Genomic DNA, 14,843 nt, shown 5'->3' with positions numbered 1-14,843 from the left:
TTTTACGTTTAAGCTAAGAATTTTTAGAGTCAAACTGGAATCCTTTGTACTGTTACACAGCTGCCCTGTAGCATATCCTGTTTACACAACACATCTAAAATGAAGCACTTCTCATGACATCCAATGAGTATCTCTTGCTTCAGTTATATCACAGCCTCTTAACTGGTCTGTATAATCCTTTCCTTGGGTGGTTTTACTCTTTTTACCATGACAGCCAAAAGCGAGTCTTGTAAAATGATGTCAAATCATGAAAGTTCTTGTCTCAAAATTCTCCAGTAGCTCTTTGTTCACAGTAAGAGCCAAAGCCCTTACTGCAGAGTTCAAAGTCCCTGAGTAGCCCTATTCCCTCCGCCCTGCATGTCAGCCACTCCTGCTTTCTTGCTATTGTTGGAGGACTCCCGAAGTCCTCCTGGCAGGGCCTTCACACTTGCTACTTTTGACAAAAACTCTTTTTCCCTCAAGACCTCTCGGTATCAACATGGCTTCCGCCCTCATCTTCAGGACTTTGCTTGAATGTCACTTCTCAGTAATGGCCTCTCAGGCACACTGTTTTAAAAACTACAGTGGTCACTTCTGACCCTCCGCCCTTATCATATTCTAACTTAGTATTTTTACTAAGTTAATGTTTATTGTTGTGTTGTGTTGTTTCTTTGTTCCTTATGGCTGTGTCTTATATTTGGAAACTAAGATGTTAAATTCCATGGGGACAATTATTTGTATGTGTTTTGTTTACTGCTATATCTCTAGCAACTAGAACAGTGTCTGGTACATAGACACTCAATAAATATTTGCTGACTAAATGACTTGGTAATTTTGATATTAACTTTACCTTTTTGTCGTCCTCTTTGTGGACTCATGGATGTAAGTAATCCACATTAATGCTGAAATTTCAGTGGCCAGCTTGTGTACTGGTCTCTTCATGCATGTCCTGAAATCATTATTATAACTTAAAAATTATAAAACATTTTATGGAGGAATGCTTAGTTGGTGTAATTATAAATTTTGTAATTTATTATGTAAATTATGAGAGGAAGGGAGAGTGAGAGATAAATAGAAACAGCAAAGATGAAAGAAAATCATACTGGGGAGCCAGCCTGCAGTATGTGCCCTTGACTGAAATTGAACCCGAAACCCTTCAGTCCACAGGCCAACACTCTATCCACTAAGTCAAACCAGCAAGGGCTATTACCAGTTTTAATGCTAAAACTCCTCATTTAAGGGAGTGTCTATGAATATATGTATATAAAAATTTCAGTGGAAAATAGTTTATACCAGATGTCATTAGATGTATTTTTATGCTACTTGACAGGAATTAAAATTTATGGTCAAGATATTCTACCAAATTACTGTATTTGATAATAAATTTCTAGGGGCGTATCATTCGAGGAGCTTACAGATTCCAAGCCATCATCACCACTTTTGAAATGATTCTTGGAGGTTGTGCAGAGCTTAATGCAATTGAATGGCGATGTGTGATCATTGATGAAGCACATAGGTTAAAAAATAAAAATTGTAAACTTCTAGAAGGTCTGAAACTCATGAATCTGGTAAGTAGCATCTTTACTATGACTTAATTCAGTTTCTTGGCTACATAGCAAAAGGTCAGATAGAGTCCGAGAACTAATCCTATAAACGTTTTACATTTTAGAGTACGGTAATAACTGGTTTCTGTCTGTGCTGATGTGTTTTTTGTTGCTTTATGTTATTAAGGAAAAAAATCTCATCTATTTACTAAGACTTAAAATTTTTTAGCCTTTTCATCAAAATGCTTTAAAAATTAACCTCTAGAATTAAAAAAAAGCAACCTCTGTAGAATGTACTATTGAAAAGAAAATACTATCATAGTTTCAAGCCATAAATTTCTTTTAAAAGCCCTTTTACCAAAGTTGTAATATTATACAGGGATAAAGTGCCTACATGGTTCTACATGCTTCGTATATATAGGTTATAATTAATAAATAGGATTTTTTAAAGTTTTCTTAGTGTGTATACTTCAAATGAAAGCGGTTTGCTTTTAAATTTTTTTTATTTAATTAGGATCCATAATTAGTACATGAGCACTTAAAGAAATAATATATATAGAACTGCATACAGAAAACAAAGTGCTCCATTATACTCCTCCCTCCATGCCCACTCCCACTCCCACTCCCATTTCTCACCCAGGATTCAAAGCTGGATGTATATCTTTCTATGCTATTCACCAGTGCATACTGTAAATGTACAGATGCATATACAAGTATGTAGCTAAGGAATTTAGAGGTATTGTCAAGTCAAATTTTAAATAATTTGTACTATTACCATTAAAACGGTTTCCTTCCATTACTATTGTGTTTCATTTGTAATGCATTTCCAATTTAGAATCATATTCCAAATGGCACTTTGCACTGTTGGAGTTCAGCCTACATTGTTTGAGAATCTGTTCTTTTGTTAAGTCAAATGATCAGCCAAATTTCAAAGAATGTGCACAGTTTTGTATACAAATTACTATTGCACGAATGACTCAATACAAAAGAAACAAATACTCTCTATTCTTAAAAAACCTGTTTCATTGAGGAAATCTAAAATGTGCTTCTTAATTGTTTAGATCTTTTCTTCATGAATAAGTAAAAACAGCGTGCGAAGCGAGGTATTATGAGAATGATAGAGTTTTTAAAAAGTGATTGAGATGTTAATTAATGGATATTTGGGAGTAGAGATATATTTTGATAATGTTAGTCAGAAAAATATTGCTTTTCAATCACTGAATATTTGATAACCTATATCAACTTTATATAATTTTTGTATTGTGATAGTTGATGTGAATTATTCTTGCTTCATATAGGAACACAAGGTGCTTTTGACAGGCACACCTCTCCAAAACACAGTTGAAGAACTATTCAGTCTTCTTCACTTTCTAGAACCTTTAAGGTTTCCTTCTGAATCAACATTTATGCAAGAATTTGGGGATCTGAAAACAGAGGAACAGGTAAACATTTGGTCTTTGTGAATAAGTACATCAGATCTTTTATCATTGCTGTTATGTGTGTATATGTGTAATTGACTGTACACACATGTTATATATCTTGTCTTTTTTTATGTAGGTGCAGAAACTTCAGGCTATACTGAAACCGATGATGTTGAGACGATTGAAGGAAGATGTGGAGAAGAAGTTGGCACCAAAAGAAGAAACCATCATTGAAGTGGAACTTACTAACATTCAAAAGAAATACTACCGAGCTATTTTGGAGAAGAACTTTTCATTTTTATCCAAAGGAGCAGGACAGACTAATGTACCTAACTTGGTCAATACCATGATGGAGCTCAGGAAGTGCTGTAACCATCCATATCTTATCAAAGGTAGCTAAAAAGGATGACACACAAGTTCTTGTTTCTTCCAAGAAATGCTCATGAATAAAAACACAGCGTGCTGCAGCTGTATTGGCAGTTACAAGAAAAGACATTGATCCATTACCTTCACTCTGGTCTCCTGTGGGATTATGAGTGGTTCAGAGTCAGGGGCACTACTTCAGGTCATGGTCCCAAGTTACCACTTAGGTTGTAATAGAAGGTCTTGTGTTCAGTCTCACACGGACTGGAATTTCTCCTTCAATTTAATCATCCTTAGGTACAAACACAGCAACACCCATCTCTAGCCTCCACATTTATATTTTTTTCTGGTATCTTTCTAGTCCGGGTAGTGTGTCTAAATTTTTGTGCTCTCATGTTACTTTTCAAGGTCTTACATTCTATCTGTACAGCATTTGGGTCTTTACACTTACAGTATTTCTGGGAATATACTCCCTATCATTCTTTATCCAAGACAAGTCATTTCTTAGCCTGCAATCCTCGTACTCATTGATGACTACACAGGCTGAGGGAAGGCAGAGAGCCTTTAATGCAGATACAGACTCTCTGAAGAAAGTATTCATCAGTGTCTTATACTTTCCCTTGTTTCTCTCTTTTGATGGCCATCAGAATCCCATAGATATAACCAGATTAAATAGGATCACCTTTCAGTGATGGATCACTGTTATGTTGGTGTTTAACTTTTAGAAGTGTGTTTCAAAAGATGTGATTTTCGTCTAGGTCAGGACTATATTTTCATTAATTCTTTCCCTAATAACATTATTAAACATAATGAGCATAAATTTATATAAGACATTTTGCCAGGTGTCCGGGGAGATAAAACGATACTTAATAAATTGTCCATATCCTCAATACAATGTCAGTCCTGTGTGGGTTGGGGATTTAGTCAGAAACAGTTCTAATAAATGTACTGGTGATTCCCCTCCCATCCAAGAAGTCTTAGTGTGTTACAGAAACAGAGGTGTGCTGATTCTGATTTTTGGAACAATGAAAGCAATTGGGTGTTACCTTCATTTGTGCATTAATGCTCTCACATTTCTTTGACAGGTGCTGAGGAAAAAATACTTGGAGAATTTAGAGATACATATAATCCTGCTGCTTCTGATTTTCATCTCCAAGCAATGATCCAGTCTGCTGGTAAATTGGTCCTTATTGATAAATTGCTTCCCAAAATGAAAGCAGGAGGTCATAAAGTGCTCATCTTCTCTCAGATGGTACGGTGCCTTGACATCCTGGAGGACTATCTTATACATAAAAGGTAAGGCATGGAATTCATCCTATGAATTATGAATATATGTCACTACGGTTTTTGAAACTCACCTTTACACACATCTAGATAAGAATTTATTCCTATGCCTTCAGATTGCTTAGGGTAAGGTGTCAGGTGTTTTCCTAACCTACTTATGTTGTAATAGTAGGTGGGGCTAAGGAGACTAAGAAAACTTTGCAAACTGACAGGTAGTTGTCAACCTAGGAATGGGTTCATTAGTGTACATTTTACTTAATTTGTAAAATTTGCAGTATGGCATTTCAAACAGACATAACTATTTTCAAAATGGAAAACAGATTTTTTTCAAGCTTTTCCCCCAATCTCTGTCATAGTTGGAATTAGAGCCTGAACCTTTTCTTAATTTCTTTAATGTCAGAAGTAATATTAGAAACTATGCCGCCATTTTACAGGCACTAGAGAGAACCTGCTGCTGAGACGCTAGTCAGTAGTTTGTGCAAAGACGTTTCTTAAACCAGGGAAGGTCAAGTGTGACATGTGTTCCTCCTCTTGTCTCCAAATTTTTATGTATTTTTATTGAAGTCTACAGTTTTTGAGTTTTGTGTTAAATTAGAGGCGTGACGCATGAAATTTGTGCAAGAGTAGCCTTGCATCCCCCGGCTGCCGCACCGGCTTCCCTCTGGCACCGGGACCGGGCTTCCCTTGCAGCCTTTGGTTCATCTGGAAGGTCATCCAGAAGGACCTCTCGTCTAATTAGCATATTATGCTTTTGTTGTTATAGATGAAGGATAAAGGAAGTTAAAAGTCATTAGCTTATAAATACTGCCTATGAGGAAACAGCATTCTCGGTTACACTTGCTAGATTTATAGTTTAGAGACTAACACAGTTGACACAGAAAAATATTTCTTCTATAAAGTTATATGAACGTATTTGCTTCATGTACAAAAAAGTTATTTGTTATAATGAGATCAGCAAAGTAGGCTTCATGGACTATTTTTCCATTTCAACGTCTAAAAATGATATTCTTTATAATGGTATGTTACCTATAAATCAGGAAAGCAGATATTTTTCTATCTGTATATTACTTTGCATTTCATTCTTAGTTTCAGTACAGAGAAGTATAAAACTCCAACTAGGGTAGTAATTGCTTATTAAGTTGCAGGAAAACAGACTTGACATGTGTCTTCATTATACCCCACTATTTAAATGTATCGCCTCTCATTTGATAGATATTTATATGAGCGAATTGACGGCAGAGTCAGAGGGAATCTTCGACAAGCTGCTATAGATCGATTCAGTAAACCTGACTCAGATCGATTTGTTTTCCTACTGTGTACCCGAGCTGGTGGGCTGGGCATCAACTTAACTGCTGCTGATACGTGTATAATTTTTGACTCTGATTGGAATCCTCAAAATGACCTTCAGGTAAATAAATTCTTCTTCTAAGAGAATTAAATTTATTTTACAAATTTTCTAGCTATTCACATGCTTTTATCTAGACAAGCTAACGTATATTTCCCTAAGTAATATCTATGCTAAATTAAACAGACATTATTTAATTAAATTTGATGACAATAACTTCTAACTTCTTAAAAGCTTTTCCTATTTGAATAAAGTATTTAATTGTTTAAAATATATATATTGAGACACCTAAGATTTTTAAATAACTTATTTATAACACATTTTTCACAATTTTATTTTCTTAAAAATAAATACTTGCTTTTCTTAATTTCAACTTCTCAGCCATTAAATAATAAAGTATGTTTTTATGAAATATTATAGAAATTTAAGGTATTCGTATAAGTTTAAGACTGCTTGGATTTTGTAGGAACAGGAATATCAATTAGAGTGACGATAGGGTCAAAGTTTGCAGAGATAACCTATGTAGGAAAGATGATAAGATATACTATAAGGAAAATTAATCTTTTGTTGTTCTTGGTAGTCAATTGTGTTGTAATTAATATTATTTTAAATAAAAAAATCAAATAAAAGTAAATTATTACAAAATGTATACCTGTCTCAATATAAAGTATTGGTTAAACCTCTCATTTGTGTGATTTTATGTAATCTAGTTCCAAATATCAAAGGTTTATCCAAAATTAATAGATTAAATCAGGGATAAACTATAAAAAGTCAATTAGTAAATATTTTAGGTATTGTGGGCTACATAAAGTCTGTGTCCCACATTTTGTGTTTATTAGCTTTAAACATTACTTTAAAAATGTAAAACTCATTCTTAGAAGCAGGCCAGTCCCTAGGTTAAACCCAAATCATCATAATTTGCCTTGGAAATGTATATTTATACTTAAAACTGACCACTGTGCATGTGATGTTTTCCAAGTTAATCTAAAATAAAATAATCAAATTGTATTTGAGAACTGGAAAAACTTTCAGGTTTCCTAATTCTCCCTCTCACTTGGTTTTCCCTAGTGACCTATTATAGACTTATAAAAGAAATTGACCTTTTATACTTTTCACTGGACCTGGAATAATGTTGTTCATTTGCAGTTTTGACTTCCTGTGGGCACAGGGTCTATATGGATAGACTAAATAAAAGATGTCTGCAAAGGGTATAGCATCAATGCTATGTAAAAATTGTAAAGCCACAGTTTATATTTTAATTTTCTGAAGATAATATAATACAAAGTTGAATAATTTGGGAGAAAGACCATTGGTACTATAGAAACTTTAAAATCAAAATTTATCATGTAAATTTTAAGTATAGCAAGAACTCAAGGTAAAATTTTCAATGTCTACACATGAGATAATTAGTTGTCTTTGTTTAAATAAAATTTAGTTTTCCATAGTTACTTATCTTAGTGTTTTTTTTTTTAAGTATTCTTTTTTTAATATATTTTATTGATTTTGTACAGAGAGGAAGGGAGAGAGACAGAGAGTTAGAAACATCGATGAGAGAGTGTCATCAATCAGTTGCCTCTTGCACACCCCCTACTGGGGATGTGCCCGCAACCAAGGTACATGCCCTTGACCAGAATCGAACCCGGGACCCTTCAGTCCCTAAGCTGATGCTCTCTAGGGGTGTCGAACTCAATCAGAGAAGGGGCCAAAATCTAAAATCCAGCCTAAATCGCGGGCCGAATGGTTTACTGAACAGTCATAAACTGTCATTGTGATGGAAACGCAGCGGAGCGCAGTGATGACAGCACAGTGCGGGCCACATTGCAAGGCCTGGCGGGACGGATTTGGCCCGCGGGCCTTGTGTTTGACACATGTGCTATCCATTGAGCCAAACCGGTCTTGGTTTATCTTAGTTTCTTATATACCTTCTCAGTTATCCAGTTTAATTAAAATATGTTGAAAAAATTGTTGATCGTTTTAAAGAATGAGTTGCCAACAGCCAAAAAAATAAATTCATAGAGTTGACATTACTGTCTAAAGTTATATTTTAATTATATAATTATCTTTAAAAAACTAATTCTTCGGTGATTTATAGTCTCTGAAATATAAGGTTAAATTTTAGTTTGTAGCTGACTTCATATTTTAGTAAGCTCTACCTTCATTATTAGAAAATGGTTATAGCTTATTCAGTAGCAAAAGTGTCTAAAAATTCTTACATATTCCATCAAGATATTTTACTCTTTTTAAATGTCTTTTATATGCTCTTTTGTGCCATTTTGTAAAATAAGTTGAATCTATGACTTTTTATTTTTTATAGGCCCAAGCTCGTTGTCACAGAATTGGTCAAAATAAAGCAGTTAAAGTCTACAGATTAGTAACTCGTAACTCATACGAGAGGGAGATGTTTGACCGAGCCAGTCTGAAACTGGGTCTAGACAAGGCTGTGTTACAGAGCATGAGTGGAAGAGAAAGTAATGTTGGTGGTGTATGTATATTTTCTTTCTCACTTGGAGTTTTTATTTGCATTTACTTTTAACCTCAAGCAAGGTATTACTTAATTTTGATCTATACTGAACACTAAATAGCTGATTTTATGTATGGAGGCATTTCAGAACAATGTAACGTTTAGTTAGCTCTTTTTATCTTGTTCTCTTTGTGTAGCTCCAGGGCTTGTGAATTCTAATAACTTGTTTTCAAAGAGGAAATGTTTTGTTCTGACTTTAGAACGATTGTATCATGGCATAGTAAAATAGAATTTGTGAGTTTTTCTATGCACAGTTTTTCAGAATTGTTTTTAGTGTTAAACGATTGGCATTGACTTTGTCTTGTAGTACATAATGTTTTTTGCCATTACCTCCATCCAGATTATTTTGTTATATCTTGTGCTTGTAACAACTATAGAATCCTGTAACTAAAAAAAAATACCTTGATAGTTCACTTGCCCTTGCATGCTTTGTTTTAACTTCAGATATTTTAGGCAAATGGCAAGTCACATTTAAAGATAGTAAAGAAGAGTCAACAAGTTTAATGTATTCTTTCAGAGAATTATCTTTTATGTACATATTTAAATATGCCCTCTGTGTTTGACATTTTTTAGGAACTTTAAAAAATTTTTTTACCAAAGTTATTTTCTCTTTAGATTCAGCAGCTTTCCAAAAAGGAAATAGAAGATCTGCTTCGAAGAGGTGCTTATGGTGCAATTATGGATGAAGAAGATGAAGGCTCTAAGTTCTGTGAAGAGGACATTGATCAGATTTTACTGCGACGTACAAAAACTATTACAATTGAGTCAGAAGGACGTGGGTCAACATTTGCTAAGGTAACAGGGAGTGCTGTTTTTTATATGTGCCCGTAACATTTACCACTGAAAAAATTTAAGTGTCACCGGGACTAGTTTGGCTCAGTGGATAGAGCGTCAGCCTGTGGACTGAAAGGTCCCGGGTTCGATTCCGGTCAAGGGCATGTGCCTTGGTTGCGGGTGCATCCCCAGTGGGAGGCAGCTGGTCCATGATTCTCTCTCATCGATGTTTCTAGCTCTCTGTCCCTCTCTTTTCCTTTCTGTGAAAAATCAATGGAATATATTGAAAATAAATAAATAAATTAATTAATTAATTAATTAATTAATTTAAGTGTCTCTTACTCTACTGATTATCTGCAGAGCATCTACCTAATGCTTAACTAAACTGAAACATTGTAATGTGATGAGATAATGTTTTAAATGTGCTTTGATAGATTTTTTCCTCTAGCTTCAAGACATTTTGAAAAACTGCCATTCTGTATTTCAGGCGAGTTTTGTGGCATCTGGAAATCGGACAGATATTTCCTTAGATGACCCCAACTTCTGGCAAAAATGGGCTAAAAAGGCAGAAATAGATATAGATACCATCAGTGGTAGAGTAAGTATTTCTTTTTAAAAATATTGTTTCTTGGGATGATTTGGTAATATTGTTATATTTTAAGGTATTGAACTATGCACTTACCAAAATAAATTTTTCTACATCAATAAGTTGATATAGGGTAGTAGAAGGATGACATTTTGAGTCAGACACTGCTTCAATTTCATACTTAGGATATTCATGATAGGTTGTAATTCAAGGAAAGCTTAACTTAGGGTATTACTTATATATTTTGAAATTATAATGTTGGTTTTTTTTTTAATTTTCTGTCTTTAAATCACATGTACTTTTTGTGTATCTTTGACTCGGTGTCAGATCCCAGTCATGATGATCCATTCAGTTGTACCCTTCTTGTGTCATAAGATAGTCCATGCTGAGTAGCTCTTGTTTGTTTCCACGTTAGTCTGACCCTCAAGACTACAGATTTTTAATGAGCAAAAGACTACATGTATATATCTATGTCCACAGTCCATAACATAGTGCTTAACTTAGAGAAATTTCTCAGTAAAAGTAAAAGGCATGTAAACTGAACATAGTGAATTTACACACTTCTTGCCTTGCTTTTTGTGTGTTAGAGTAAGTTTTGGAAAGCCCTGAAACCTGTTTACATAAATGTTTACATCCTTTGATCAATATTTTTATTCTTAATTATTTCCCTTCTTTTGAATTTTTAGAATAAATGTTGGTCACAAAGATTTATTTTAGCACAACCAACATTGAATTGTGAATTAGGTGAAGAAAATCATGATTCAGAAATTTAGCTTAAAATTATTTTTTATGGTTATTGCAGATGCAAATACAATAACCTTCATATTATTTACAAAGCCAAAATCCAGATTCTTTTTAATTATATTACTGTCCCATCATAAAATTATAAATATATGATAATAAGGATTTTAAAGGAGTATAAAAGCTTTTAAGTTGATTTGGTATGTTGGTGAAATTATTAGTAATTTCTTTTTCTCACTTTCTATAATTATTTTTTATACAATTGAAAGATGATAATGTAAGACAGTGTTATAAGCCAAATAGAAAAAGGACGTTCAAGTAATAGCTGTTAAATCTTACAGAACAGCTTGGTTATTGACACTCCAAGAATTAGGAAGCAAACAAGACCCTTTAGTGCCACAAAAGATGAATTGGCTGAATTATCTGAAGCCGAAAGTGAAGGAGAGGAAAAGCCCAAACTGCGGAGGCCCTGTGACCGTTCCAGTGGGTATGGACGGACTGAGTGCTTCAGAGTGGAGAAAAACCTGCTGGTCTATGGGTAAGTATTGTTTTTAACATCTACTGTTAGTAGTCTGCTCTGTAAAGTTACTGAAAACCAACACTATATTCTAATATATTTTACCTTGTTAAATCAATAGAATATATTTTAAAAGTACCCTGGATTTATATGTTTAACATATATTTAATAACGGAATGATGGGACCTTCTTATGTTTTAAATTATAAATGTATCACTAAAGTCAAGTCCCTTGTTCTCAGATTTGCATATTTACTAATACAAAATGAATAATGTTATCCATTAAGGAATAAAATATACTAGAAATTACTATACCATGGCTCTGCCTTTTACTCATGGGGGAAACACTTCATTAGGTATATCCTATTAGTGACAAAATGTGTGTTTTGCAGTTTTCATGCTATTTATCCATGAGCTGTGTTTTTCTTTAAAATTTGACTGAGGAATAATGTAAATGTACATTTTTTTACCAGGTGGGGCCGATGGAGAGAGATTCTATCTCATGGTCGCTTTAAGAGACAGTTAAACGAGCATGATGTGGAAATAATTTGCCGAGCCCTCTTAGCATATTGCCTCATTCACTACCGAGGAGATGAGAAAATTAAAGGCTTCATATGGGACCTCATTACTCCAACCGAAGATGGACAAACTCGAGAGCTTCAGAATCATCTAGGCAGGAACCTTCTTTCATTTTCTTTTTAAATTTATTTTTACTTATCTAATTAGTGCTTATCATAAAATATTGTGGCATTACAATGTTAAAGAACCTTTAACCTTCACCCTCAATTCAAGTTTCAACTTAGAAAACCAATGTTATACTTTTTTTTGGGGGGGGTGGTACATATTGGGCAAACAATCAGGATTAGGAAAGTCTCCCATATGAGAGACAAAGTGTAAATAGAAACTCATAAATTGAACTTGAAGTCAAGGACTATAAAAGGAGAGCACAGCTTAAAAAAAAAACCCACATCATTAATGTCTTCAAAGATATTCTTTCTTTTTTCTTTTTTTAAATATATTTTATTAGTTTTTCACAGAGAGGAAGAGAGAGGGATAGAGAGTTAGAAACATCGATGAGAAACATCGATCAGCTGCCTCTTGCACAACCCCTACTGGGGATGCGCTGCAACCAGGGTATATGCCCTTGACCGGAATCGAACCCAGGACCTTTTAGTCCGTAGGCCGACGCTCCATCCACTGAGCCAAACCGGTTTCGGCTTCAAAGATATTTCAAATATATTTTGATTTTGAAAGATTAGTAAGGTGTGGTAGAAACATTCAAAGCACAAGCAGACCTCTTTTAAATTATAAGTATAAATAAAGCAGTAAATACAATAGGATTAAATGATGAATGTGCGATAATTTTGTTAGGGAAAAGTTCAAAAATATAGAACATTGCTGGTTTTATTAGGAAAATTTTAGTGTGTGTCTTTAAATATGCACTGTTTAGTTTCCAAACTAGCAAAGGTGAAGAGGACTGGAATGCAAAATGATGTTAACATAGAACAAAATACAATTTGAGGTAGAAGGCATTGATTGGTATTTTTAAAAGGACATTACATAATAGAAAAGACCAATCCATAAAAGAAGTATGAACTTGTATGCACTGAACAAAATAGTCTCAAAACATAAAGACAACATCCACCAAAATTTTAAGGAGAAATGGACAAATCTGCATAGGGCTTGTATTCATAATTGTGATGGAACTTCTAGCTGGTAGAATACAGCAAGGAAAAGATCAACGAGGTAAGAATTGAAAGGAGAGGGGACACATGTAATACTTTAAACAATAAAGATATAAAATTGTTTTTTTTTTAAATTGAAAGACGGAAAGGAGGAATCCAAACTGCTTGAATAGTGATTGTGAAAAATTATAAATGAAACAATTCAAGCATCATTGAAGATTAATACAAGGTGTATAATCTTACAATAGATTTTACACAGCAATTAAAATGGATGAATTAGAGCCTCACCAAATATAAATCTCAAAAAAATATCAAGAATAGTCAGTACATTACTGAATTACATGTATAATATAATGTCTGAATATTTAATACTAAATATTTATCCAACATAGGACTATAAATATGCATGTAATGCAAAAGCAAATTCAGGATAGGGATTCTCTCTGGAGAGGAAGGAGTGAAGTGAACTTCAGCCATGTATTATTTCCTTCAGTAAAAACGACCAAAGAGAAGATATGTTCACATTGAGAATGGGAATCTTTTATTGTATTTTTGAAATATTTCACAACAAAAATGACAAAGAAATAAAATGAATGTAGCTCTCTTGAATAGGAATCCAGCATGGCTATGCATAATCCATGTTATTAGTAAAATCAGTTTTGAAAATCCAGGCCAAATCTTACTATTCTATAGGGGAGCAAAAGTAAAGCAAAGGGATAGGTTTGATCTTTTAGTTTTTACATTTGAAAAAGAAAATGTGTTTTGGAACAAAAAGGAAAGGAGACTCATTTGAGATAGAATAATTATTGGGGGAAGTTGTCTTAATGTGTGTGTAACGTTGACCCATCTTCTTGTGATTGAATCAGTATTGTTACCATTGTCATTTTAAAGATCTTTGTATAGCCAGTAAGGACCTCTTAAAGTTTCCAGAAGTTCATTACATTGGAAAAAATCTTTTAAATTGCAGGTTTGTATACAAATTATCCCTGATTTCACATGTCCGGCTCATTTCTACAGGCCTTTCAGCCCCCGTACCCAGGGGCCGAAAAGGGAAGAAAGTAAAGACGCAGACAAGCTCATTTGACATACAGAAAGCAGAATGGCTTCGAAAATATAATCCTGAGCAGCTACTTCAAGATGAAGGCTACAAAAAACACATAAAGCACCATTGTAATAAGTATGTCGTGGGGTATTTTTAACACAGCTCATTATAAGTTTATTTTTCTAAATTAATTAACAACCTTTAATCATGCTGATCTTGAGTAAAGACAAGGACTGTGGTCTAGGACTAGTCCTAATCTAACCTTTCAGAGTATACATCCACAAATCATGGTCCTCTTGTGTCCCTTTCTATCAACAGAGAAATAAAACTAGCCATTCTATCTTTCTTGGATATTAAATAGTGATGATTGTGAAGATTTTGGAGAAATATATTTGATATATATGATAGTAATGAGATTTATTTAATCAAAATTAATTAATTATTTCATTATAAAAATTCCACGTACAAATTCTTTTCTAATCTAAACCCCATGGATGGCTTTTCTTTAGTGATTAATACTTTTGTATCTTTTGTCTTTTTCCTCATCGTTAGGGTTTTGCTTCGTGTAAGAATGCTATATTATCTAAAGCAAGAAGTCATTGGAAATGAGTGCCAGAAAGTATTTGATGGAGTTGATGCAAGGTAAGTGAAATAACTTGTTTATATTTTTCAGTAACATGATTAGGCAAAAAACTGTGTAACTGTCTGTATAAGTGGCTCATTTGTCAATAAAATTCACAAGAAGAGAAATTCACCAAACTTAGAGCATTAACCCTTGCTAATTTGTTACCTTCTATTTATTTATTTTTTTAAGTGACATTGATGTTTGGGTCCCAGAACCAGACCACTCAGAAGTTCCTGCTGACTGGTGGGATTTTGATGCTGATAAGTCACTCCTTATTGGAGTTTTTAAACATGGTAGGTGAAAAGTAAAGTTGGTGGGCTCTAGTTCTCATTGATTTCCACTGGCAGCTTTATTCCAGTCACATTCATGTTGCTATGTATGTCATATAAAGCATTCACATCCACGGTGTCTTTCATC

General features: G+C 33.9%; 1 protein-coding gene across 15 annotated transcripts in view; it reads left to right on the top strand.

Annotated features, from left to right (window-relative positions):
* CHD9 (chromodomain helicase DNA binding protein 9) overlaps positions 1-14,843 on the top strand; it is a 143,932-nt gene that overhangs the window by 102,130 nt on the left and 26,959 nt on the right. For all 15 annotated transcript variants that reach the window (XM_045582875.1, XM_045582868.1, XM_036440425.2 and 12 more), the window contains 13 exons: positions 1,371-1,547; positions 2,822-2,965; positions 3,081-3,336; positions 4,393-4,603; positions 5,804-5,999; positions 8,251-8,418; positions 9,073-9,252; positions 9,719-9,829; positions 10,900-11,096; positions 11,548-11,747; positions 13,777-13,936; positions 14,354-14,443; positions 14,616-14,719. In XM_045582875.1, the coding sequence (XP_045438831.1) occupies positions 1,371-1,547; positions 2,822-2,965; positions 3,081-3,336; positions 4,393-4,603; positions 5,804-5,999; positions 8,251-8,418; positions 9,073-9,252; positions 9,719-9,829; positions 10,900-11,096; positions 11,548-11,747; positions 13,777-13,936; positions 14,354-14,443; positions 14,616-14,719 (2,194 nt within the window). The remainder of the gene's footprint in view (positions 1-1,370; positions 1,548-2,821; positions 2,966-3,080; positions 3,337-4,392; positions 4,604-5,803; positions 6,000-8,250; positions 8,419-9,072; positions 9,253-9,718; positions 9,830-10,899; positions 11,097-11,547; positions 11,748-13,776; positions 13,937-14,353; positions 14,444-14,615; positions 14,720-14,843) is intronic.

This window comes from Pipistrellus kuhlii, unplaced genomic scaffold, assembly GCF_014108245.1.
Source record: "Pipistrellus kuhlii isolate mPipKuh1 unplaced genomic scaffold, mPipKuh1.p scaffold_m20_p_17, whole genome shotgun sequence".
In the NCBI taxonomy this organism is placed as follows: domain Eukaryota; kingdom Metazoa; phylum Chordata; class Mammalia; order Chiroptera; family Vespertilionidae; genus Pipistrellus; species Pipistrellus kuhlii.
This window is presented reverse-complemented; position numbering and strand designations above follow the sequence as displayed.